Below are 27,564 nucleotides of genomic sequence, written 5' to 3'. Positions count from 1 at the left end.
GTGTTACAGTGTTGCGTCCGAGGGTTCGTCTGTTCGTGCCTGTCGTTCACCTAGTCCGGGACCTCTTACATGCTCCCAAGCCCAGGGGAGAAGTAATGTCAAACGACTTATGGGTTCGAGAGGCCTTGACCAACGAACAGACGTTTTTCCCTCTATGGTATCGGGTGTATCTTACCAAGATCTCCCCTACCATAAGACGAGAGAGACGTTGTTTCTCCTCGTCATCCGAAGGCTTTTCGCATAAGAAACCTGTCACAAGGTTTCGAAGCCCTTAGGCGAAAGTCAGTCCTTTCAGGACAGGTCCAGCATCCTGGTTACAACCATTAGGACAGCTCTGACCCTATGCAGTCATCGGATAACTGCTCGCCGCCTAACAAAAGCGTAACACAGACTCCGAGAGTCTGTTTTTGTAGGCAAAGTGTTGCGGTCACAGACGTTACCCTCGTCTCTTACCACAACCATTTCCGTTGATCCTTAATGGGTTGTATGGCAAGACATGCAGTATATGCTTGCCTCCCTTATGGAAGACTATTCTGCCGATTAGTCCGTTGAGTCTAGCCGTTTATCTCATCGATATCCTGGCTTTCAGCCAACCTAACGTTCCTTTGTGCTTACTGTTGACGTTGGCGTAGCTTAGTCACGTCAGTCAGGTTGTTTAGAACCACACTCGATGCGGTCTCGTGTGGTTTTTCAGCCGCATTTGGACGTTAGGCCACTTGCTGATGCTCCTGTTGACGTTCAAGACGTTCACTAACAATCGGAGTTGACTTGTTTTGACGCTGTGCGTCAACCTCCGCATTCTAGAGTTGTTTTGACTGCTCAGTCTAGGCAGTCAAAGCAGTCTCGAGTGGACGCTGTGCGTCCTCACGCACCTGTTGTGGTTGACAGTTCAGTTGTTGACAGTTCACAGACTGTCAAGCAGTTACATGACGTTGCGTTCTGGTCCGCTACTAATGCACCAGTGAGTGTGGACTCTGCTTGTAAAGCATTGCCACCACGGTAGTTCTCTCCCTTGCTTGAGACTCAGCTTTTATCGGACAAGGTTCCTGTAGATGAGGAAGTTGCTGTTCCCCCTCCTACTGATATTCCCTTGAGGACTCTGTCAGATGGAGAGGAGCCTAAAGCTGCTTAGCCTCCTATGGACTTTAATTAAATCATGATGATTTTTTTAAGGATCTTTGTCCGGATCTTTTTGTAACTGCTGCTCCTCGTTCGCCTAAACGTCAGAACTTACACTAGGCCTAGCTACTTCGAAGCCGTTGTTTTTAAGCTAGTGCTCTCTCGCTCTCCTAGAGAGCTTTACGTTGACTAGGCGACTGGTTTTTCACCAGGAGGAGTTTGGGGGATACAGCCTTTGCCTTCCCTTCTTTTAAACTGGTTTATAGAGCGAGAGTCTGATATGACACGAGAGAAGTTCTCGGCTTGGGAGTTCATGCCTCTGCCCAGATAGACTTCTCAATTCTCGTAGACTCTCCCTGGCGCCTGGCCAGGAGATGCTCCAAGTTGTTTACAGGTCAACTGCACAGCTGTTTTCGAGCCTTTGAAGTTTTGCTGTACAATTATGTCACGCATAACAAGGCTTTCAGGGATGGTAAACGGTACCGCCTCAGTCGCTAACCCCGTCTGTTGCCACACCTGCTCCCGTAGACCCTAAATGGGCTTTGCTGCAAGACATGCAGTCCAAGCTTGCGTCCTTGATAGAGGACTTTAATGCGGAGAAGGTTGCTACTGAACCTTCTGGCCAACAACCTTCCAACCGGTCGGTTGTGCGCCCTGTTGACGCTGAGGTAACCTACTCGCGTCTGCCAGTTGAGGTGGTTCCTCCACCGATGCGACCCAGTGTGGGTTGCCAGCCGCACGTTGACGTTAAGGGACGCTCGGAGGTGGTTGTTGACGTTCAGGACGTTCAACAACCAGCAGAGGTGACTTGTTTTGACGCAGTGCGTCAACCTCAGCAACCCGGTAGGGTGTTGACTGCACAACCCAGACGGTCTAGACAGTCTCGGGTTGACGCTGTGCTTCCTCGCGCACCCATGGTTGTTGACAGTTCACAGACTGTGCAGCAGTTCCATGATATTGCGTCCGGCTCCGTCACGCATCCACCAGTGTGACCGGACTCAGCGAGCCAGACGTTGCCCACTCCGTTGCCGTTTCCTCATCAGTTTTCGGATGAGGAACCCTCTGATGAGGACGTTGCTGAACAACAAGACGATCAGCCCCCAGAATAGATCAAGCCCTGCTATCCATCCAGAAGATGCTGAAGAAGGAACGCTGCTCAGTCAGGCTGTGGATGAGTCTGGTAGGGACGCTGTCATCCGTGGAACAATTTGTGTCACTAGGAAGACTACACCTCCGTCCTCTTCAATACCATCTAGCTTTTCACTGGAAAAAGGACAAGACGCTAGAAGCGGTCTCGATCCCGGTTTCCGAAAAGATAAAGTCTTGTCTGACTTGGTGGAAGGACAATATCAACCTAAGAGAGGGTCTTCCCCTGGCTGTTCAGACTCCCAACCACGTTCTCTTCTCGGACGCATCGGACGTGGGCTGGGGCGCGACACTAGACGGTCGGGAATGCTCAGGACTGTGGAACTCGAGTCAGAGGACCATGCATATCAACTGCAAGGAGCTGTTGGCAGTACATCTGGCCTTGAAAAGCTTCAAGTCTCTCCTTCGAGGCAAAGTGGTGGAAGTTAACTCGGACATCACCACGGCCTTGGCATACATCTCCAAACAAGGAGGTACCCACTCACTGACATTGTACGAGATCGCAAGGAACCTGCTCACCTGGTCAAAAGGTCTAAACATATCGCTAGTAACGAGGTTCATCCAAGGCAACTTGAATGTCATGGCAGATTGTCTCAGTCGGAAGGGACAAGTCATTCCAACAGAATGGACCCTCCACAAGGATGTATGCAAGAGACTTTGGGCCACTTGGGGCCAGCCAACCATAGATCTCTTTGCAACCTCGATGACCAAGAGGCTCCCAATATATTGTTCACCAATCCCGGACCCAGCAGCAGTTCATATAGATGCCTTTCTCCTAGATTGGTCACATCTAGATCTATACGCATTCCCACCGTTCAAGATTGTCAACAAGGTACTGCAGAAGTTCGCCTCTCACGAAGGGATAAGGTTGACGCTAGTTGCTCCCCTCTGGCCCGCGAGAGAATGGTTCACCGAGGTACTTCGATGGCTAGTAGACGTTCCCAGAACTCTTCCTCTAAGGGTGGACCTTCTACGTCAGCCACACGTAAAGAAGGTACACCAAAGCCTCCACGCTCTTCGTCTGACTGCCTTCAGACTATCGAAAGACTCTCGAGAGCTAGAGGCTTTTCGAAGGAGGCAGCCAGGGCGATTGCTAGAGCAAGGAGAACATCCACCCTTAGAGTCTACCAATCGAAGTGGGAAGTCTTCCGAAACTGGTGCAAGTCAGTATCTGTATCCTCGACCAGTACCTCTGTAACTCAAATAGCTGACTTCCTCTTATACCTGAAGAAAGAAGGATCTCTTTCAGCTCCCACCATCAAGGGTTACAGAAGCATGTTGGCATCAGTCTTCCATCACAGAGGCTTAGATCTTTCCAACAATAAAGATCTACAGGACCTCCTTAAGTCTTTTGAGACCACGAAGGAGCGTCGTTTGGTTACACCTGGTTGGAATTTAGACGTGGTACTAAGATTCCTTATGTCAGACAGGTTCGAGCCGCTACAATCAGCCTCCCTGAAAGATCTCACCTTAAAGACTCTTTTCCTGGTATGCTTAGCCACAGCTAAAAGAGTCAGTGAGATTCATGCCTTCAGCAAGAACATCGGTTTTTCGTCAGAAAAAGCTACATGTTCACTACAACTTGGTTTTCTAGCCAAAAACGAGCTGCCTTCTCGACCTTGGCCGAAATCGTTCGATATTCCAAGCTTATCGAATATGGTTGGCAATGAACTAGAAATAGTCTTATGCCCTGTGAGAGCTCTTAAGTTCTATTTAAAACGAACTAAACCTTTACGAGGCCGGTCTGAAGCTTTATGGTGTTCAGTTAAGAAACCATCTTTGCCTATGTCAAAGAATGCTTTATCCTATTTTATCAGACTGTTAATACGAGAAGCTCATTCCCATCTGAGTGAGGAAGACCAAGCTTTGCTGAAGGTAAGGACACATGAAGTTAGAGCTGTCGCAACTTCCGTGGCCTTTAAACAAAATAGATCTCTGCGAAGTATAATGGACGCAACCTATTGGAGAAGCAAGTCAGAGTTCGCGTCTTTTTATCTTAAGGATGTCCAGTCTCTTTACGAGAACTGCTACACACTGGGACCATTCGTAGCAGCGAGTGCAGTAGTGGGTGAGGGCTCAACCACTACAATTCCCTAATTCCATAACCTTTTTAATCTTTCTCTTGAAATGTTTTTATTGTTGTTTTTTGGGTTGTCCGGAAGGCTAAGATGCCTTTCGCATCCTAGTTGATTTGGCGGGTGGTCAAAGTCATTTCTTGAGAGCGCCTAGATTAGAGGTTTTGATGAGGTCCTGTGGTATGGGTTGCAACCCTTGATACTTCAGATCCTAGGGGTCGATCAGCATCCTAAGAGGATCGCGAGGCTCCGTAAGGAAGACGTACTTAAAAAGGCAGAGTAATTGTTCAAGTCGACTTCCTTACCAGGTACCTATTTATTTTGTTTTAGTTATTTTGATAACTTCTAAAATGAAATGAAAACTCTTAGCTCATAATAATGTAAACATATTTTGCTGGTCTCTACCCACCCCCCTGGGTGTGAATCAGCTATTATAATCACCGGCTAAGTTAAATATTGAAAAATGTTATTTTGATAATAAAATAAATTTTTGAATATACTTACCCGGTGATTATAAATTAAAGGACCCTCCCTTCCTCCCCAATAGAGACGCAGTGGGACGAGGAGAAAATTGAGTTCTTTGTTTACATTGAGTACTGGGTATCTGGACGACAGATGGCGCTGTTGGGCACACCCGCAACCTGTGTAGCGATCGCTGGCGAGTTTTACCTTAGAGTTTTCTGTCGAGCAACAGAGTTGCAGCTATTATAATCACCGGGTAAGTATATTCAAAAATTTATTTTATTATCAAAATAACATCTTTAAGAAAAAATTAAGTCTTTATGTAGATGGTTTCAGAACATATATTTTTGGTCACATACAAACTATTATTATTATCAGCATTAGCATGTTTGCTATTTGCAAATTTGATTATTTGCAGAAAGGTCCTGGAATTTTATAAATCAGTATTTGTAGATACCGTACTTATTCAAAATGATAAAAAGCCAAACATAGAAAAGGCCTTGATATAAAAAGATAAAAAGCCATTAAAATATTAAATGAGGACTTAAAAATTCACTTCATCAGAATCAATAAAAAGTTACTCTCACTTGTTATATAACGGAGTTTGCTGTGCTTTATTTAGTCTTATATAACTGTTTTTTTTTTTTTTTTTTTTTAGTTAGAGGTACATTCCCACCTAAACGATTGTTAATGTGCTTTTAACTGAAAACACAAAAAAACATTAACTTGTGACCAAGTACAGCATAGCATTCTAAGGTATATAAATGTGAAAAGGGGTTTAAAGGTTTAAAGGTTACTCATTAAGGACAGAGGCAAGGGATAGGAAAATGCCCTGGAGACTGACCATATATACATACGATCAGCACCCAAGCCCCCTCTCCCTCAAGCTAGGACCAGGGGGCATCAGACAATGGCTGCTGAATACTCGGAAGATGGACCTATAAGTGCCCTCGAACCTCCATCCCGAGCTCATAATGATGATGAGTCTGCAGACACTACTATCCAAGTTGAGCGAGGCTTGAACTCTGATCCAGCAAATTGCCGGACAGGGATTTTTTTCAATAGGCTACCAGAATAGTCTATGGGAGGGAAAAAGACTAGTGATATCTCTTAAATTGTTTACTGGAAAATAAACGCAGTGGTAAGCATAAGCTTTGAAGGGTAGGAAGAGAGCTAAGCTTTCTCAGGGGTCAGTCTTGGCAACCCTTAACATAACACCGAGGAAATCTTTCACCTCTTTTCTTCAATCATCAAGTGAACATCCTATTGCAGCATCTGTGCACATGTCCTATGACTGGTTTCCGGGTAGTATACAGCATGAGCAAGGAGATCTCGGATCTGTATCGGTTTGGTTTTACAAGCTTTGGTGCGTGCGGAGTTTTCCCAGTGATCGTCGCACCTCAACAGTGGTTGGAACCTCTTCTGTTGCCATGCAGACGGCTGATTACGAATTTGACCTTAGGAAAGTTTGGCCCTCTTTAGGAAGAAACATTTGCATTCCCCTTACTCTTCCAACTCCTCTATCTTGTCTGCATCCTCTTCTTTGGATTCTGAATCTGGAACTTCTAAGAGGAACAACAATTCAAAGAGATTCAGGAATGCTAGTCATATGGGCAGACTCCTTATGACACCACCTCTCTTTTGGTGAGGGTGGACAACACCCAACTGGTCCACAACCATATGCTTTGTTCCCCCTGGGCCTGTGCACTGGGCCAGGACTGATGTCATAACCCCATGTCACAGCTCAGTGCCCCACCCATAGGTGCTGTGATCTGGTTTTCTCCTGGTACCCTGGTACCCAGGGTGGGCAGAGATGTACAGTTCCGTGCATATTCTGACGACCATGTGTTGTAGGAGATTGGATGTCCTCTTTCGCCTTTCCTACCTGGATGGTGAACTGCGGCTTCTTTCTCCAATCACTGTTCTTCGGTACTCCATATTAAGAGGATGACACAACATGAAGTTGTCAGAGTGCAGTTCTCACATGAGACAGGAAGCATCTTATCTATAGTGTCATGTAGATGTAAGATTGGAATTAAAGGTAGAATGTCTGGCTCTTCATCTTTCTGTACTCTCTCTTGGGGGCAAAGTGGTAAAACATTTTACACGCGGGATCTTCATTCTTAAATATAAAGAAGTATCACTCCTCCCTGGTGGACTTTATACAAACCTATGGGTCATTGTAAGCCATATATATTATTCCAGACTGGCATCCCCTTCGGCAGAAAAGATTTCTCAATTGGTCATGTGCAATTCATTTACTCATCCTATGAGAGACAGATAGGAGGTTGCTGGAGTCATCTCCTTCACTCCCCTATGGTACAAGGTAGATTAACATTTCCAAGGAAGAAAAAGAACAAACCAGTTTGTTTCTGGGGGACTTCAAACACGCCAACCAGTGAGTTTCCCTATTTAGAGGACAAAAAGTTTATATGTATGTAGGAACAAATAACACATTTTAAAAGTGATTTGTATTTTTTGTAGCTATACAAGACTTTGTCCTTCAAGTTAAATGTCCCTCTTCAACCATCTCTCACAGTCCTGAGCCGAAAGGTCAAAGAAAAGACCTTCCGACAGATGGGAGAGGGGCCAGGACTCCTCGCCCGTGATACACTTGTTAACTACCTCATTAATGAATTCAACAGCAATTCCAGCTCGTGCTGAAAAAATTTCCCTATTTATAAAGGACTAGTTAGGAAGAGCTAAGCATCTCTTTATGTCTTGTAGAGGTCAGAGAAGGAGGTGAGTTCATGTCTAGTACAAAATGTTTTCAATGAAGCTAAATATAGAATGTCCTAAACTGGAATAGCCAAGCATTTGTCGTTTGAAAGGCAGGAAAAGGGTTATATATATGTTAGTGTTTTATGGAATACTTAGATCTCATGTTATTCTTCTCTGGAATACTTAGATCTATGAGCATATTACTTTTTGATTCTCATGCCAGGGCAAGTATATGCCCTTGTTGACCAGACATTGACAATTTCCTGTAATATTATAGAATTAGAGAAACATCTACTCCCATAGAAGATTTTTTTTTTTTAGGATAAGAGGGCCCGGGTACACTCAAGGAATGTCTGTCATGGTCTGTGTTGATTTTCTTTGGTAGAAATATAAAACTCCAGAAACTGCGTGCTGTGCTTTATTCCTAATCCTTCAGAATCTCTATATACACTGACCAACTTATTTACAGTTTTATAGTTATAGTAAACAACAGATAAATATCATATGAGTAATGTTACAATGGATTGGATATTTACAGTAAAGTAATTAAGTTGTTTTCAGATAACAGTATGTACACAGACAACTAAACAAGTAGTTAACATAAACATCCCCCTTTCTTTGGGTTTTGACAAAAATAAGAAAGTAAACAAATTGATGTAACATAAAATAAGGAACAAGTAGGATATATTGTAAACAATCAAATATAAAACAATAAATCATTCTCCCTTCATCTTTTCCTGCAGACGAGCTGATCTTCTTGGCAATTTAGGCATGTCGCAAATAGGATGATAGCTTGTTTGTTCATCATTAACGTTGGTTTCCCTCAATTTACTAGTTTCTTCCATTTCTGGTATTGCCGATAAATCCTGTGTAGTTGGACGGATATGAATTCTATTTCTTCTATAAATTCCTCCTTCCTTTCCCTCAATTACATAGGATCGGTTTCCTTGTGCATGGCTAATGAGCCCCTTTTCCCAACCTTTCTTGTCTGGATTTTGATAATATACAGGTTGCCCCTCGTTTAATGGTGTCATATCTCTTGCAGTTTTATCATAATATTTCTTTATGGATTCTCTCCGTGTTTCCCTTTTTTGAGAAACTGGATTGTCATTGTTCATAATTTCAGGAATTATCGACCGTAATTTACGTCCAAACATCATCTGAGCTGGACTTAAGTTAGAGTCTTGACGTGGTGTATTTCTCAGCTCTAGTAACGCCAAATATTGATCTTTTCCATCTGCATGCGTCTTCTTCATCATATTTTTTACAATTTTAACTGCCGCTTCAGCCTTCCCATTTCCTTGAGGATGTCCAGGAGATGACATCCGGTGCTCTATACCCCACTCTTTAACAAAAACCTTAAACTGAAACGAGCTGAATTGTGGTCCTCCATCGGACACTAATTGGGTAGGAATACCGTATCTAGCAAACATCTTCTTGATTATCGCTATAACATGATTTGAAGTTGTTGACGTTAAAAACTCTACTTCAGTAAATGAGGAATAATAATCAACAATGACTAAATAATTTCTTCCAACAATCTCAAACAAATCTAATCCGATTTTATTCCAGGGTCTGCCTCCGTCATTAACATCCATCAACGATTCCTTCTGGTTTCGAGGTTTATACTGCTGGCAAATGTCACATGAATTGGCCATTTGCTTTATTTCTTTCGACATCCCTGGCCAAAATATTGCATCTCTTGCTCGTCGCATCATGCTATCGTAACCAAGATGAGCTACATGAAGCTTCGTTTTAATTGAATCTCGTAGTTTACGAGGAATCAGTATAACAGTTCCCTTTAGAATGATGCCGTCTTGGTAACTCATGGAATCTCTAAAATCGAAGTAAGGTTTTAATACTTCGGGAATTATGTCTTTGCGATCAGGCCATCCTTCCTTGATTACAGACAATAATTCTTGCAGCTCTTCGTCGTTTGTGGTGGCGTCTCTTACTTCCTTTAAAATTGAATCGGGGTAATTTTTCAGTGAATCTATCATCCTTACCAATGTGTCTCTATTTTCCTCTTTTGGGCAGGCCCTGCTAAGGGTATCGGCTAACAATAGGCTTTTTCCGCTTTTGTACTGATATTCGACGTCGTACCGGTTCAATCTCATCATTAAAACTTGTAAACGCATTGGAGCTTGACTTAATGGCTTTTCGAGGATACAAGAAAGAGGCTTATGGTCATTATGAACAATAACACGTCGCCCAAAAGTATATTGGTCAAATCGCTCTAAACCAAAAACCACAGCAAGAGCTTCCTTTTCAATCTGAGCCCAGTTACGTTCGCTTCTAGCTAAGGTCCTTGATGCGTATTCTATCGGACGTCCTTCCTGCATAATGACTGCACCAATACCATCCTTGCTGCTGTCAACCTGTAATACAAGCTCCTTACTTTGATTAAAATAAGCTAGAACTGGTGTACAGGTGACCTTTTCTTTGATCACTGAGAAAGCGCGAGTGCACTTATCATTCCATTCAAACTTTGAGTTCTTTCTTGTCAGCTCTCGGATAGGTTCTAAATCATCAGCCAGATTGGGTAAAAACCTTGATAGATATTGTACCATTCCACAAAACCTCCGAATTCCTGAAATATCGGTAGGGGCAGGCATTTCTTTAATGGCCTTTACCTTATTTTCATCAACCGTCACACCAGCTGATGTTAAACGATGTCCCATGAATGCGATTTCCTTTTTTCTATAAACCGATTTCTCATCATTTAGTTTTATCTTTTTTTCTTGACAACGCTTCTGTAGTGACTGAAGATTTTGTTCGTGATCACGCATTGCGTCGTGTTCCTCATTTCCAAAACCAACGACCACAATATCATCAGCTACACAGTATACACCCCGAAGCCCCTCCAATGCCTCATTCAATTTTCGCTGAAATATTTCACTGCTCACCTTCAGCCCGAAAGGTAAACGAGCCCATCGATATCTACCAAAGGGGGTAATCATTGTTGTCAACTTGCTGGATTCTTCATCTAGCCGTATATGCCAAAAAGCCTCTTGAACATCCAGTTTGCTAAATATCTTGGCATGTTTTAGACTTGGCAGTATATCCTCCAAAATTGGTAATGTGTAATATTCCCTTTTAAGAGCTTTGTTGAGTGGCTGAGGATCTATACATATTCTTAACTTTCCATTTGTTTTTTGAACTACTGCCATTTGACTAACCCAGTCAGTTGGTTCAGTCTCCGGAATCAAAACTCCTCTTTTCACAAGAGAGTGTAACTCTTTTTGAACCTTTGATTTTAATGCAATCGGTAAACGTCGGCACGGTAATATTCTTGCTGGTAATGCAGAATCTACATTAAGTCTAACCTCTCCAAGGTCACCAAGGTTGCTCATTTCATGGTCAATGTCAATTTTTTTATACAAATGCTTTACCATTGACAAACACGAATCCCATCTCTTGACATGTCTTTGACCCAAGTAAACACATTAGGTCATTTGAAACCACAATGAAGGTTACACTTCTAATTTCATCATTTTTGGGATTCTTCACATTCAATGTCGTCTCGCCAATGGGCGAAAGCTTGGATTTATTCCACATGGCGAGTTTCACAGACGTTGGTCGCACTTGATCCTTTTTGACATACCTTTGACATATTGCATTCACGTCAGCACCCGTATCCAAATGAAATCTAACCTCGGTATCGTTTACAATTAGTAATGCAGTTAATCTATTAGAATTTTTCTAAATTTAAGTTTCTTTCTCGAAGTAGCAGCTCCTGTAGTTTCCCTGTCACTGAAAACACAATTTTATCCCTTATCATTCGCTCTTTTTCTTGAAAATTACATTTATCGGCCTGAACATTGAGTTCTATCAAAAATGAATTAAATGGCTGTTTGTATGAAATTTTCCAAAACCTGAAGGACTGTAACACTTCACTGTTACGAGGACAACAATACTCTTCTAATTTCCTAATTACATCATCAGGATTATCTTTCTGCTCCTCTGTTTCAAAATTAAACTGGTCAAATATTTCGACCATTTGTGGTCCTGCGCAATGGAGTATAATTGCAACCTTTGTTTTCTTGGGTTTCAAACTAGCTCCGCTTGCTGTCATGTAGATGTCCACTTGTCTCCTCCATTTTTTGAAAGTATCAGCAAGATTATCATCCAAAGGGTCTAATGGTGGAGGCAAACGAAACACAGATTCAGCCATTTTCTTCAGGAAAACACGATTTGTATCAATAGGCTTCTCTTTTTTTTTTTTTTCTTTTGGATTCTTTAAATAACCGCTGCCACCATGTTGATTTTCTTTGGTAGAAATATAAAACTCCAGAAACTGCGTGCTGTGCTTTATTCCTAATCCTTCAGAATCTCTATATACACTGACCAACTTATTTACAGTTTTATAGTTATAGTAAACAACAGATAAATATCATATGAGTAATGTTACAATGGATTGGATATTTACAGTAAAGTAGTTAAGTTGTTTTCAGGTAACAGTATGTACACAAACAACTAAACAAGTAGTTAACATAAACAGTCTGTGCGATAGTTAAATGTTATATATAATTCCCCATCCTTTAACAAATCATTTTATTTACTCCAGATCTGTGTTTGGGAAGCTTTAAAACCAATGTGATGGTAAATATGCAGAGTTTAAAAGTTCCCATAGAGTGAAAACAAATCAGAAATAATTATGTTGGTTCGTATAGTTTAGACGTATGAGACATTAGTTGGCAGTCTGTTAACCCTTTTACCCCCAGGCTACTTGGAAATTTCCGACCCTTAACCCCCAGGGCTTATTTTGTTTTCAAGCACATTTTGCAGTATATATTTTTTTAAATTGCTCTAACAGCCTTAATTTTTGTCATAGAGAGGTCAGGTTGGTCTCATTCTCTTGGAAAATGCTTGAAGTTTCTCAGAAAATTATCAAAAATATGCAAAAAAATGAATTTAAATAGCATTTTTTTGCAGGGACGTACCGGTACGTCCATGGGGGTAAAGGGATGAGTTTTGTGAAACGTACCAGTACGTCCTTTGGGGGTAAAAGGGTTAAGTGTATACTGATAGGCATTTGTTTAATAAACACTAGATTAAAACTCTTTTATTGTCTTTTAAGCATTTTATTTTATCTTTACAGGAGAAGAACAGCTTTCTTAATTATAACGTGTCATGTATCATGACACTTCCTCCTTACCAAAGACAAGGTTATGGTCGATTGCTTATTGACTTTAGTAAGTATTTTGATATTGTTTGTGTTATTAGGTTTTATACTTAGAATTATATCAATTCATACGTCCTTGGGAACTTTATCATTGAATGAATAAATGATTGGTAATTATCTGAACATGAATGGTAATTGATACTTTATCAATGATGTTGCTTTAATCTCGTAAGTCAGACTCTCATATTTGCAGATTATAAAATCCTGATTTATTGTCCTGAGAAAGACTAGGGTAAATTATATTATACCATCAAGGAGCTTACTAGCCTCATCTTCTTGAAGACTGTTTCAATTACTCTGCTGAACCCACCCTTAGTGACCCAAAAAAATTTGTGTGATGTTGCAAGAAGCTTCTTATAAGGAAAGTCGCTACGTCATTTGCAAAACAGTTTATGAGTTTTCCCCCCAAAAAAGAAGCTTGCTGGTCAGACCATTTGTCTTTGATCTTTTTTTTTTATTAACAGACCATAAATACAGGTATGTAATTCAAGTAGGTCTTTTCATCATTGCAAATTTATGAAAAAATTTCCAGATCTTATTCTCTAAAGGATTTCTAAATGTTTTGAAGGGAAAAAAAAACAATATTGATAGTAGAGCATTCTTGCCATCATTTGATACCTTTAGATTGATTGTCATATAGTGTACCTCCCATAGGTTTAACTATATTATTGTATATATATATATATATATATATATATATATATATATATATATATATATATATATATATATATATATATATATATAGTATATATATATATATATATATATATATATATATATATATATATATATATATATATATATATATATATATATATATATATATATATATATATATATATATATATATATATATATATATATATATATATATATATATATATATATATATATATATATATATATATATATATATATATATAAATATGTCTTGTCTTTAGTGTATTTGTACTGTATCTTGAAAATATTAGAATGAGATTAATTGATGTAGATATTTGTAACATTATAATGTGATTTGAGCCAGGATTGCATTATTGTGGAATGAGAGCATATTTTAACATTAATGATCCCATTTCTGAAGTTATCATTTTCAGGTATTATGAGCATATTAATTGTATTCCATACTTGATGTCTCCATCACCGAACAGTCTATAAGAGATTGAATTAAAGATTAATAATAGTTGTCTTTGTAAAAACTGAAGTATAAGTATACAAAGCTTCCTAAATTCCATGAATTCTAGAGATTCTATTTTCAACTTAGGTTTCATTTAAACATTTTTCTTTTTCTGATTCCCATAATGTAGAACAATGATACTTATTTTGTTAGATGTATCTATTATCTAAAGTATTGATTATTACTGAAAAGGATTTAAATAGTCATGGTATTGAATCTAAAACAAAGTATAGTAAAGTAAGCACCTAGAAATTTAATAGAAAATGCCTCCCCTGATGTTCATATTGCATTGTCCCTGAAGCGAGGTTTACACGATCGAACCCGGTTGACAAACTTGTATGTCAAACAGTCCGAAGAGGTGGAGTCAGCCACAAATGCATGATGTTTGTGGACAGTGACGCCCCGCCCACAAAAGTCAGGGGAGAACAGACTTTCTTCGAACTGTTCGACGAGTGTATTTGACAACCGAATACCCCATTAACACGTTCGAACATCAGTTCAAACACTTGTCTGTCGAACCACGTTCGACGAACCATTCGACCGTGTAAACCTGCCTTTAAGCTGAGTCAATGTCAGTGTTACCTCAAAAAACCAAAAATTTCTATTCGCTTCCCGTTAAAATATACCGCTAGAGAGCTATGGGGTCCTTTGACTGGCCAGACAGTACTACATTCAATCCTCTCTGGTTACGGTTCACTTTCTATTTGCCTACACAAACACCGAATAGTCTGACCTATTCTTTACAGATTCTCCTCTGTCCTCATACACCTGACAACATTGAGATTACCAAACAATTCTTCTTTACCAAAGGGGTTAACTACTGCACTGTAATTGTTCAGTGGCTACTTTCCTCTTGGTAAGGGTAGAAGAGACTCCTTAGCTAAGGTAAGCAGCTCTTCTAGGAGAAGAACACTCCAAAATCAAACCATTGTTCTCTAGTCTTGGGTAGTGCCATAGTCTCTGTACCATGGTCTACCACTGTCTTGGGTTAGAGTTCTTTTGCTTGAGGGTACACTCGGGCACACTATTCTATCTAATTTTTCTTTTGTTTTGTTAAAGCCAGACTATTCAGTGTATGAGTAGGCAAGTGAAAAATGAACTGTAACCAGGGATGGATCCAATGTAATACAATACTTTCTGGCTAGTCAAAGGACCCAGTAACTCTAGCGGTAGTATCTCAACGTGTGGCTGTTTCCTTGGCCAACCTACTTCTTGTAGTTATTTATAGAGGAAGCATTTATTCTTGATCAATTGTAGGATTTACCTTACTCATGCAATAAAAGCTTAAAATACAGGAGAGTGTAACAATTTGAACATCAGCATAATTCGTCCTGAATGAAATAATCATAAAGTTGAGAATAGTCAATTTTTAGGGAACATATTCTTTGAATAATTTTACCTGCTCAAATGTTGCTGGATTGGAGCATATAGACAACTTAATCTAACTTCAACTTTGTATAATTATGTTCCCAACATAAGAAATTAGCTTTTAGCGAAGAGATGTTAAGCTAGTTACTCATGTAGGGATGAAGTTAGGAATGCCACGTTACGACTTAAATAGATCCATACTTTAATGAGTTTCTGGTTTAGATAATGAGCTTTCTAGTATGGTTGTGACTTCTTTAGTTTAGTTTTCACAAACCTAAAGTTACAGGGGTTATTCAGCCGAAAGAAATTTGACCCCAGACCCAGTTTTGTACCATAGCCAATCTCCTCTAGTTTTGACCAGCAGTTCTAGTAAAGTCAATGAGGGCTCGGATGGTGCACAGCTCATGATAGAGTCAAGATCCTCCCTTAGAGCCTCACAGTCTTATCTACTTTGGAACCTTTTACTGTCCAACTCCTAATAGAACCTTTTTTATATTGGAATTATGAGGTAGAACACAGAGTTGGTAGCCTGATCCTTATATTCATCCACTGCTGAAGTAGGCACACGTAGGAACCACATAGTTTTTTATGGAGTGGCACATCATTTGGTCCATATTTATGATTGGTTCGTTTGAGTGTCATTATGCACCATTCATTATTAGGCTCATCCACTAGCTCATCACGAATTTCCCCTAATGTTAATTTAAGTGGTAGTGATTGATGTTGATGTAAGTGGTAGTAATTCTTGTGCCAGAGTCTTGCCTTATGCATTACAAGATTTCCAATGACAAAAAACAAATGGAAGGGCAGTTTTTTTCTTTATCATATTGGGAATTGTTGAGGTTTGAATGAATAAATTGGCAACATGATTACAGATTATTCAGTGAAATAACTAACTTTGTATCTGTAGCTCACCAACTGAATTCTCCATAAAACATTTACCTTAGCATGTGGGCATATGGGACTATATACTAAAATTGAAACGATACAGATACTGTAATGAATTTTGTAATGTAATGGAGTCAAGTATCATGTTAGCAGATTGTCATTCCAAACCCTTGCGTTGTACATTGAACTGTATGGAGTCTGTACATAGTAACCTCAGAGTCGAGGGTTTTTTTCCAGGCCCCCTAGTTTTGATTATCTTAGGTTTCATAGACAGTCCACAAATAAGATTATCATGTCAAGGGATTATTAATTTTTACTGGTGCTAGTAAGCAGTGGTTTGGTAACTGGAATTCTTTTGGACAATAGTAGATTGCTGCATTCCCTTGTTTTAGGTATAGAAATTAGTATTTTTTTTTTCGCTTTAGATTTCTGATCTCTTTCCTTCGTGATCTATCTCCTTCAGAGTGTGTGTGTAGGCAATATGTACATCATGAAGGAAAGAAACCGGGAATTTTTTTTGGGGGGGAAGGGTGTACATCGATATTGAGTCAGCTTCGGGGACAGAGCAATATAAACATCATGTGAGTGCAGAAATTATAAATTTTAGAATTAAATTTCAATTTACTTTTGAAGTGCAGAGACAGGCATAATAATTCGACATAATAAATTCAGTTTTTTCACCCTTCAGCCATATTTTGATTTTTACGTAGCTCTTATTATTCGTTTTTCTTTTCCAGGTTACTTATTGACAAAGACTGAAGGGAAAATAGGATCGCCAGAAAAGCCTCTTAGTGACTTGGGTCTAATATCGTATCGATCATATTGGAAAGACCTTCTTTTGAACTACTTAGCAAGTTATACTGAGAAAAATGTTTATATAAAAGGTAAGGATAGTTACGATTAGCGCACCAAAACTAGCTCCTTTCCTTCCTTCATTCTTTATCATTTTCTTTTTCTTGAATCATGATATTTTTTAAATTATGTTGTTAACTCAAGCTTACGTTATTTTCATTTTTTACTTTATTTTGCTTATGATTTTGTTATTTATATTTTTTATCAAATTTCTATGTTATAATTCAGTGAGATTTATTAAATAACAAAATAAAGTGATAACAAGCAGAGTAATATTTTTATGGCTTTACTAATTCCCTATAGTATTAAAAAAAGAATATGGAGGTATGTGTAATAATGGTTTTAAAAGTTACAATCTAATAAACACAAACTTGATGTGGGAGGGTGGGCTGTGACACCCTAGCAGTACCAGCTGAACTCGGTTGAGTCCCTTGTTAGGCTGGGAGGAACGTAGAGAGTAGAGGTCCCCTTTTTGTTTTTGTTTCTTTGTTGATGTCGGCTACCCCCCAAAATTGGGGGAAGTGCCTTGGTATATGTATGTAAACTTGATGTGAGTCCTTCGTTTCGAATTGCATGTGGACATAGAGAATATAGTTTATTATAAAAAACAAATACTTTAATTGTAGTGTTCTCTTGTTAATTATCATACATTAAATTTATTTTTAGATATGAGTGCAGAAATGGCTGTGAATTCATATGATATTGTCAGCACTTTCCAAGCAATGGGAATGATGAAATACTGGAAAGGGAAGCATATACTTCTGAAGAGACAGGTAAGGAGAATATTTCAGCTGTATTCAGTATTTAGGAGTTGTGAATGTTGGTGGGAGTGCCACGTAGCCCTTCATAACACTTTATGTAAAGTCTCAAGTGAAAACCAGGATTCTATTTAAGCTAATTCAGGTAAACATTTTTGTACATTGGTCTCAACAGATCATGCAGGAATTTGTAATGTCTTGGAGCTCATATTGATGAGAATATAGGAAACCATATGTCTACTGTATGATCATGTGTAGCAATTTCCTGGTTCTCACTGGTCCTATCATAGGAAGAAAGGGCCTTTTTGTGAATGTGTAATGGGCTGTTTCTAGCCTCTGTGGCTTTTGATCTACCTTTAAATGTAAGAGAGGAAGAGATATGCTAAGAGTTCTCTCCTGGTTGATCTGTGACCTTACTGGTAAAAATATTTAGCATAAAACATGGTCTGAAACTCATTGTGTGTAACTGAGAGAAACATCATAAGTATTCACTTTTATCTGTCTTGTATTACATTTTATCTTTCAATAGCAAAAACTATATATGTAAATATTCTTAGAACTTGGAAAAATAAATCAAATATTTTTTATAAATATAATGTTTTCAATATTAAACTTACCCGATAATCATGTAGCTGTCAACTCCGTTGCCCGACAGAATTCTATGGAGGGATACGCCAGCTATCACAATACTAGAAGGGGGTGTATTTACCAGCGCCACCTGTGGCCAGGTACTCAAGTACTTCTTGTTGACACCTCCTCAATTATTCCTCTGTCGTGCTTCCGGCAAGACGTTCTGGGATACGCTTATGTTCTTGGAGTATTTTCACGACTTTGGTGAAGTATTTCTCTTTGATTTCGGCTGTCGCTTTACTGGAAAACTTCTATATTAGCTTAGTTAGCTTTTGGAATTAATTTGATTAATTTTGGTGACGAGAGAGTATGAACTCTCGTTCACCTTTCAATGGCCGACCCTTCCCTTAGACGGAAGTGTTGGTGTCTAAGAGAGTATAGACTCTCTTTCTTAATTTTGCTTAACAAAGTTATAGATTTATTTTATATCTCTCCGCCTCTTATAGGCCTCTTCGATTAACTTCCTTTTATTATAAACTCATTAAAATTAATTTTTATATTTGTTTATATTCGACCTTCCTAATAGTAGGCGGTCTTTTACCGAAGTTAATAAACTTTGAGCCCGTCATTTCGGTTTTACCTGTTAACATATTATGCTATTTCTGCCACAGAGTTTGAAAGATTTTCTTTGACAGTCTCGTACTGTTTTCAAAGCTGAACTAACGTTTTGTTTTGTCTCTGCAGTTGTTGACGTTCAGAACGTTCAACTTGCACTCTATCGTTACGATAGAGAAAGAATGTTCACGGTTTCACGTTGCAGTAAGAGTAACCGTGTCTAGCGTTTTGTTCATTCTTTCTTAACTTAATGGTTTTGATCCTAATAAAGGAACTTTTCAGTTTTTTTCCTTTAACAATAATATGTTTTAACGATATATATGATTGGGCTCTTCTCTCAGGTTCTAAGTCAAGAGAGAGAGAGAGAGAGAGAGAGAGATAGAGACGGAGGGAGAAAGAGGATAAACGTTTCATTCAAGCCTGCCAGGCGTACGAGTAACGTCATTATCGATTTTTGGCTCTTCTCCCTAGTCTCTTTAGGGGAAGAAACTAAACGTTTCTAGAGTGATCTAGTGTTTAGTCTCTTTCCAACCACTGATTTATCTTTCATTAGATTTTTCTGTTACATTGTAATTCTGTTTTAGCAATTACTAACTTTGAGAAAGGATAGAATTGCGTATTTCAGGTACAAACCACTTAAAGTTTCGAGTTCAGTGAAATAAGTGCAAACAGAAATCAAAGTGATAAGTGATTAGTGCGTGAGGGTACTTTTGTGCGCGCCAGTTGTCCTCCCAGTCCGGGACCTCTTGCAAGCTCCCAAGCCCAGGGGAGAAGCAATGTCGAAGGGCATAAGGGTTCAGCAGGCCTTGATCGGCGCACAGAAGTATTCTCGGTGGTTGTGGGCGTGTCTTACCGAGACCGTCACTCCCACCCGCAGACGATTGAGCCCTTATTTTGCTCGTCTGCAGAAGAGATTAGGGGAGAAAATAAAGGCAGAGTAACGCTGGTCTCAGGTCTCAAGACTTCTTAAACGTTAAGTCCAGACCTATGCCAGACGTACGAAGTTAAAGTTCACAACCCGAATGCAGTGATTACACTCCGACTAAGAGGAGTAAGGTTCTGCCACAACAGATCTCTGCTGTTAAGGCTTTACCTCAGCAGACCTTAGTGTCTGCCGACCCAAAGTTAACTCTACTGCAGTCCATACAGTCACAACTTTCGGTCTTGATGCGTGAGTGTCGGGCTGAGAGTGTTGCACCGCCTGCACTCCCTCCACCTGTTCTCGCTGCACCTGTGCTCGCCCAGCCTGCACCTGCTCCGCCTGGTCGCAGCACCATCTGCCAGGCGTACGATGTTGTGAACTCTACTAGGTGGAGGTGAAATGTTGTGGACTCTACTACAGTCCATGCAAGCACAGCTTTCGGACTTGATGCGTGAGTGTCGTGCTGAGAGTGTTGCACCTCCTGCACCTGTGGTGCACCAACCTCCTGCACCCGTTCAGCCTGTGCTGCACCCGCCTGCACCGGTGGTGCACCAACCTCCTGCACCCGTTCAGCCTGTGCTGCACCCGCCTGCACCGGTGGTGCACCAACCTCCTGCACCCGTTCAGCCTATGCTGCACCCGCCTGCACCGGTGGTGCACCAACCTCCTGCACCCGTTCAGCCTGTGCTGCACCCGCCTGCACTCGCTGCACCCAGTCGCAGCTCCTTCTGCCAGGCGTACGATGTTGAACCACTTTCGGAGTTTGCTGTTCACAGTGTTGTTCAGCCTCAGCCTTCTTTAAGGCAACCCTTGCTTTGGGATCAGGAGAGTTACACTCTTCCTCCTCCTCCCCTTGCTGCTCCTCCAGTGGTGCAACTCTCGGTTGGGGTACAACAACCTCTCCCCTCCGTGAGTCTGTCTGCTCAACCAGCGCTGCACCGAGTTCAACCCTCATCTAGGCAAGCTCATCTACACCATGCACTTGCGCCTCAGGAGCCTCAGCTTGCTAGAACTTTACCTTGTTCTGCGCAGCCTCAACCTTCTCATGCTCCACTCATCTCTCAGGAACAGGAACGGACTACTCCGCCTCCGTCCTCCGCTCAGCTGGTACAATCCTTGGGTGCAACTCTTGCTAGGAGTCAACCTCCTTCACCCTTGCACCTGCCTTCTGCTCCGTCTGTTGTTCAGCCTATGCAGTCTGAACCTCAGGTTTTCCCTCAAGTTGAGGAAACCTCTGTTGTTGTTCCAGCTCGTTCTGACTCTGCTGTTCAGCTTACCATGGTTTAAACCCCATGCAAGCATGCATTAAGCACTCTAGCACTGGTCATGGAATTTCTGAGAAATGTTAAACGCCATGCACACGCTCTGCTTTCCTTTCAGCAGGCTCTGCTTACAACAGGCTCTACTTCCTACATGCTCAGCATTCAGCATGCTCTGCATTCAGCATGCTCTGCATACAACATGCTCTGCATACAGCATGCTCTGCATTCAGCATGCTCTGCATACAGCATACTCTGCATACATCATGCTCTGCATACCTTACCGCATGCTTCTCAACACATCTTGGGTTGTTGCCAACTCACTAGACTGTCAAGCAGTTTCATAACGTTGCCTTCTAGTCTGCTGCTTTGCACCAGTGAACCCTCACTCAGAGAACTTAGCTTTTCTAGGATAAGGTCCCTGTAGATGAGAAAGTTCTTTTCTCCCTCCTTCTGATATTCCCTTGAGGACTCTGTCATTTGGAGGGAGCCTTTAGCTGCATAACCTCTTATGGACTTTTATTTAAGCATAACATGCTTACAGGGAAGGTAATGGTTACACTTCAGCCGCTAATCCCGTCTGTTACCACACCTGCTCCCATAGACCTTGAGCGGTGTTGCATGACATGCAGTCCAAGCTTAGTCCTTGTTAGAGGATTTTTTGTTTACGGAGTCAATGTGTCACGGGGAAGACGTTCAACAACCAACAGAAGGGACTTGTTGTGACGCAGTGGGCAACCTCAGCAACCCGTTAAGGAGTTGTCTGTACGACCCAGACAGTCTAGACAGATTCGGGTTGTCACTGTACTTCCTCGCTTGCCCATGATTGACAGTTTACAGACTGTGCAGCAGTATCATGATCTTGTGTCCGGCTCCGTCAGACGACTGGCTTTTAAGAGCTCCCTCAAGTCGTCGCTGTCTGGAGATTTTCAAATGGACTATGGATCTGACCAAGGAACTGGGCCTCCTGGTCAATTTTGAGGAGTCTCAGCTCGTTCCATCCCAGACCATTGTCTCCTTGGGTATGGATCTTCAGAGTCGAGCTTTTCGGACTTGTCCGTCGGCCCCAAGGATCTTCCAAGCCCTAGAATGCATCCAGAGCATGCTGAGAGGGAACCGATGCTTAGTCAGGCAGTGGATGAGTCTAACAGGGACACTTTCATCGCTGGCCCTGTTCATCGAGTTAGGGAGACTCCACCTCCGCCCCCTTCAGTATCATCTAGCTGCTCACTGGATAAAGGACATGACGCTAGAGACGGGCTCAGTTCCTGTTTCCGAAGAGATGAGGTCTACTCTAACGTGGTGGAAGAACAGCATTCTTCTCAAGGAAGGTCTACCATTGGCTGTTCAGTCCTCCGACCACCGTCTCTTCTCGGACGCATCGGACACGGGCTGGGGTGCGACACTGGACGGACAGGAATGCTCGGGAACATGGAATCAGGAGCAAAGGACACTTCACATCTATTGCAAGGAGTTGTTGGCAGTTCATTTGGCCTTGATAAACTTCAAGTCCCTCCAGCTTAACAAGGTGGTGGAGGTGAACTCCGACTACACCACAGCCTTGGCTTACATCTCCAAGCAGGGAGGGACTCATTCGAGGAAGTTGTTCGAGATCGCAAGGGACCTCCTCATTTGGTCAAAAGATCGAAAGCTCACGCTGGTAACGAGGCTCATTCAGGGCGATATGAATGTCATGGCAGATCGCCTCAGCCGGAAGGGTCAGGTCTTCCCCACAGAGTGGACCCTTCACAAGAATGTTTGCAGCAAACTTTGGGCCCTGTGGGATCAGCCAACCATAGATCTATTCGCTACCTCGATGACCAAGAGGCTCCTCTTGTATTGTTCTCCGATTCCAGACCCAGCAGCAGTTCGCGTGGATGCCTTTCTGCTGGATTGGTCCCATCTCAACCTGTATGCATTCCCGCCGTTCAAGATTGTCAACAGGGTACTTCAGAAGTTCGCCTCTCACAAAGGGACACGGCTGACGTTGGTTGCTCCCCTCTGGCCCGCGAGAGAATGTTTCACTGAGGTACTGCAATGGCTGGTCGACGTTCCCAGGACTCTTCCTCCTAGAGTGGACCTTCTGCGTCAACCTCACGTAAAGAAGGTACTCCCAACCTCCACGCTCTTCGTCTGACTGCCTTCAGACTATCGAAAGACTCTCAAGAGCTAGAGGCTTTTCGAAGGAGGCAGCCAGAGCGATTGCCAGAGCAAGGACGACATCCACTCTCAGAGTCTATCAGTCTTTATGGGAAGTCTTCCGAAGCTGGTGCAAGGCCAATGCAGTTTTTCCTCAACCAGTACCAATGTAACCCAGATTGCTGACTTCCTGTTACATCTAAGGAACGTAAGCTCCCTATCAGCTCCTACGATCAAGGGTTACAGAAGTTTGTTGGCAGCGGTTTTCCGCCACAGAGGCTTGGATCTTTCCTCCAACAAAGATCTACAGGACCTCCTTAGGTCTTTTGAGACCTCAAAGGAACGTCGGTTGTCCACTCCAGGCTGGAATCTAGACGTGGTCCTAAGGTTCCCTATGTCATCAGGATTTGAACCGCTCCAATCAGCCTCTTTTAAGGACCTCACATTAAAAAACTCTTTTCCTCGTGTGCTTAGCAACAGGTAAAAGAGTAAGTGAGATCCACGCCTTCAGCAGGAACATAGGTTTCACATCTGAAACGGCTACATGTTCCTTACAGCTCGGTTTTTTGGCTAAAAACGAGCTTCCTTCCCGTCCTTGGCCTAAGTCGTTCGAGATCCCAAGCCTGTCCAACATGGTGGGGAACGAACTGGAGAGAGTACTTTGCCCAGTTAGAGCTCTTAAGTACTATCTAAAGGTCAAAACCATTACGAGGACAATCAGAAGCCTTATGGTGTGCTATCAAGAAGCCTTCTCTACCAATGTCTAAGAACTCAGTTTCTTACTACATCAGGCTTCTGATTAGAGAAGCAAATTCTCATCTGAAGGAAGAAGACCTTGCTTTGCTGAAGGTAAGGACACATGAAGTGAGAGCTGTGGCTACTTCAGTGGCCTTCAAACAGAACCGTTCTCTGCAGAGTGTTATGGATGCAACCTATTGGAGAAACAAGTCAGTGTTCGCATCATTCTATCTCAAAGATGTCCAGTCTCTTTACGAGTACTGCTACACCCTGGGTCTATTCGTAGCAACGAATGCAGTAGTAGGCGAGGGCTCAGCCACTACATTCCCATAATCCCATAACTTTTTAACCTTTCTCTTGAATACTTTTTATGGGTTGTACGGTCGGCTAAGAAGCCTTCCACATCCTTGTTGATTTGGCGGGTGGTCAATTCTTTCTTGAGAAGCGCCAAGGTTAAAGGTTGTGATGAGGTCCTTTAGTATGGGTTGCAGCCCTGTATACTTTAGCACCTTTGAGTTGATTCAGCCTCCCAAGAGGAACGCTGCGCTCAGTAAGGAAGACGATCTTATTAAAGGCAGAGTAACGGTTCAAGTCGACTTCCTTACCAGGTACTTATTATTTCATTGTTATTGTGGATAACTGATTATATGAAATATGGGATACTTAGCTATCCTTTAATCTTGTACACTGGTTTTCACCCACCCCCCTGGGTGTGAATCAGCTACATGATTATCGGGTAAGTTTAATATTGAAAAATGTTATTTTTATTAATAAAATAAATTTTTGAATATACTTACCCGATAATCATGATTTAATCGACCCTCCCTTCCTCCCCATAGAGAACCAGTGGACCGAGGAATAATTGAGGAGGTGTCAACAAGAAGTACTTGAGTACCTGGCCACAGGTGGCGCTGGTAAATACACCCCCTTCTAGTATTGTGATAGCTGGCGTATCCCTCCATAGAATTCTGTCGGGCAACGGAGTTGACAGCTACATGATTATCGGGTAAGTATATTCAAAAATTTATTTTATTAATAAAAATAACATTTTTTCAGAAAAATAAACCAAGTGTTTGTTCTTGGTTATTCATGTATATCTTATGGAACATGAGAGATTCTTTATTACAATGCTGCTAAGCAAACATGGAAGTTCATTTTTTATCAAGTTTAGTCTCAACATTAAAATGAAGGAACCACAAATCTTTGCATGAATGTGAGTTCAGAAAGAGCCCATCATAGCCATCTAACTTAGTCTTGTGGATTTAAGAATAACAATGATAGTACACCGTATCATTGTTGCTTACATCTAATAGAATATACAGTACTGTATGTTTTACTGCATTACATTTATTTCTTTTACTGTGTTCATAGATGTCTAAATACGTGTAAATTTAACAGGATTTACTGGAAGAATTCCTTGAACGTCAAAAACGCCGCAGAGCAGATTACAAGGAGATTGATCCGAAGTGTCTAAATTGGCGTCCGTACGTCCCACCACCTCCGTCGGAAGAACCGCAAAGCAACGCAAATAAAAACAAAGCAAACAAAGCTGCAGCTGATAGGAAAAAGGCCCAGGCAGCAGCAGCATCTCAATAGCACTGGGACTGGAGCATTTATTTGTGCCATGTATACACAGATTTGTATCTTCTTTCTATTATCAAAAACGGGGAGATAAAATTCATCGAATGTGCCCTACAATATTTGTAGTAATGCCCTTATTTCAGTGGCCCAGTGATCCCGTCCGTTCCCCTATACACTGCCCTGCCATGCTCAAAAATATTTCTTCTCTTTATATTTGGTGTGCAGAATCTTTTCTGTCGTTGTTTTATTGCTGGGCTGCCTATTGAGATACATACCTAGATTTGATACTCATATTTATTGTTGTTGGAAATCTGCAAAAGAAAAAGAAGATATAACTTTCAGGAAAATTTTAAGCTAGAGTAGAATATATGGTAATGCGTGAAAGAGTTTTATTTTGCGAATGCCGAATGTCTGTCGTGTATCAAACACTTTTTGAGTACCTGAAATGTTGACTCGCAGTTGTCCCTGTGCTGTGTTGTATACTTGTTAATGTGGTGTTTACTATGTGTCATGTAAACTTTCAGTGATCTAAGGAATAAGAATCAGGGATGCAGTGTCAGGTTTAAGAGGTTGATAATGAAAACTCAAAGCCTCTTGCCTGCATCGTCCGTTAAACCCCTCCTTAAGAAATCTTCAGTTTGGTTGTTGATATGAAATCTCTGGTTTTAGTCAAAGAAATAGCAAATTTTTTTACTGGAAATCTTGTTATTTCGTTGAAAATTAAGTTCCCATTTTTATTTTTTACATAGCAATAAATACCAAGAATTGTTATTCGTTGTTAGGTTTTCATTAGAAAAATGTTTTTATTTACTTTTTTAATTACAAAACTTGTGTTCAGAACTTTAGTGTTCATTAGAATAAATTTTTTACTTTTTATGGAATGCTTTTTTGGAGGAAGATGTTTTAAAAATAATTATCAGATGTGTATTAATAGATGTATATAAAATTGACTATTGCGTGAAATAGTCAACCATGGAAATTTTTAGTCCAGATAAAACATATTTCTCAAGTTTTGTAAGGATAAATTTATTTACAATGATTTATATTAATGTACTGTACAGATATGTAAATGTGTTGAAATTTTTAGCTAATTTTTTTCCCCAAATTTTATGATACATTGTACAAACGTATTGAAGCCAATGTTTGCTTTTTCTCAATAAAGACCTATTTTTAGAATAAACATTGCTTTATATTCATCTATATAGAGGTTGTTTAGGAGTTACCTATTTGATTATTAATTGAATCCATTATTTTTTAGTATACTGTACTTTCTGTAATATGCCAATCAACTCACTGTAAGTATTTCATATGTTTTTGATTGATTTAAATATGTTAGCAGTGTTTGGTATCTTTCTTGATTTCATCACTAATGAGCTGCTCTAATCAATGTAACTACAACAAGCACAAATCTTCATCGTTGAGGGATTTTCCTAAGGAAAGGATATCCCTCATTATTTCAAAGCTCTTGAACCTGTGGTTCAATGTGCCTGATGACCTAAAACTGAAATTCTACTCCACTAAAGATGACAGCTTATGCCATCAGTTCACCTTCTGCGGTGATTTGTAGGAATGAATGAAGATCTTTGTAGTTGTCTCTTACGGGCTGCCATAGTGCAATAGCCCGTGTCTTGCTACAGGCAAGGCGTTCTTCAACGAACGAACGAACGATCTCTGCAGCAGTCCTTTGGTCCTCATCTGCACTTAAAGGTTTAAAGACCGCTCATGAATGGCAGAAGCTGTATATCCTTAAAGTTTACCTATGGGCCTGCTTCTTTTCATTCATTTTAATGTCCAACATCTTTTTAGTTACTTAATTGTGTAACAGCAGGGTTTTCCCCTGTTGCACTCTAGCACTGAAGGGCCTTATAGGAACCAGCTCTGGCATATATAGCCAAATACATAAATCCAAAGCTACAGTAGTCACAAAACAAATATTTTTTCAATATTTCATAAGAAAGCTCTATGGCAGTAGTTTCAAGCCTACTCTCC

The 27,564-nt window shown here is 40.8% G+C and overlaps 1 protein-coding gene across 3 annotated transcripts in view; it reads left to right on the top strand.

Moving 5' to 3' along the window:
- The window catches only part of chm (chameau), a 94,687-nt gene extending 67,955 nt beyond the window's left edge, over nt 1-26,732 (top strand). For all 3 annotated transcript variants that reach the window (XM_068376635.1, XM_068376634.1, XM_068376633.1), the window contains 4 exons: nt 12,625-12,718; nt 16,879-17,025; nt 17,660-17,766; nt 25,393-26,732. In XM_068376635.1, the coding sequence (XP_068232736.1) occupies nt 12,625-12,718; nt 16,879-17,025; nt 17,660-17,766; nt 25,393-25,590 (546 nt within the window). In that variant the 3' untranslated portion in view covers nt 25,591-26,732. The remainder of the gene's footprint in view (nt 1-12,624; nt 12,719-16,878; nt 17,026-17,659; nt 17,767-25,392) is intronic.
- Nucleotides 26,733-27,564: the final 832 nt, after the last annotated feature.

Source organism: Palaemon carinicauda, chromosome 7 (genome assembly GCF_036898095.1).
Source record: "Palaemon carinicauda isolate YSFRI2023 chromosome 7, ASM3689809v2, whole genome shotgun sequence".
Lineage (NCBI taxonomy): Eukaryota > Metazoa > Arthropoda > Malacostraca > Decapoda > Palaemonidae > Palaemon > Palaemon carinicauda.
Note: the sequence above shows the minus strand (reverse complement) of the source record. Positions and strands in the feature narration are given on the sequence as shown.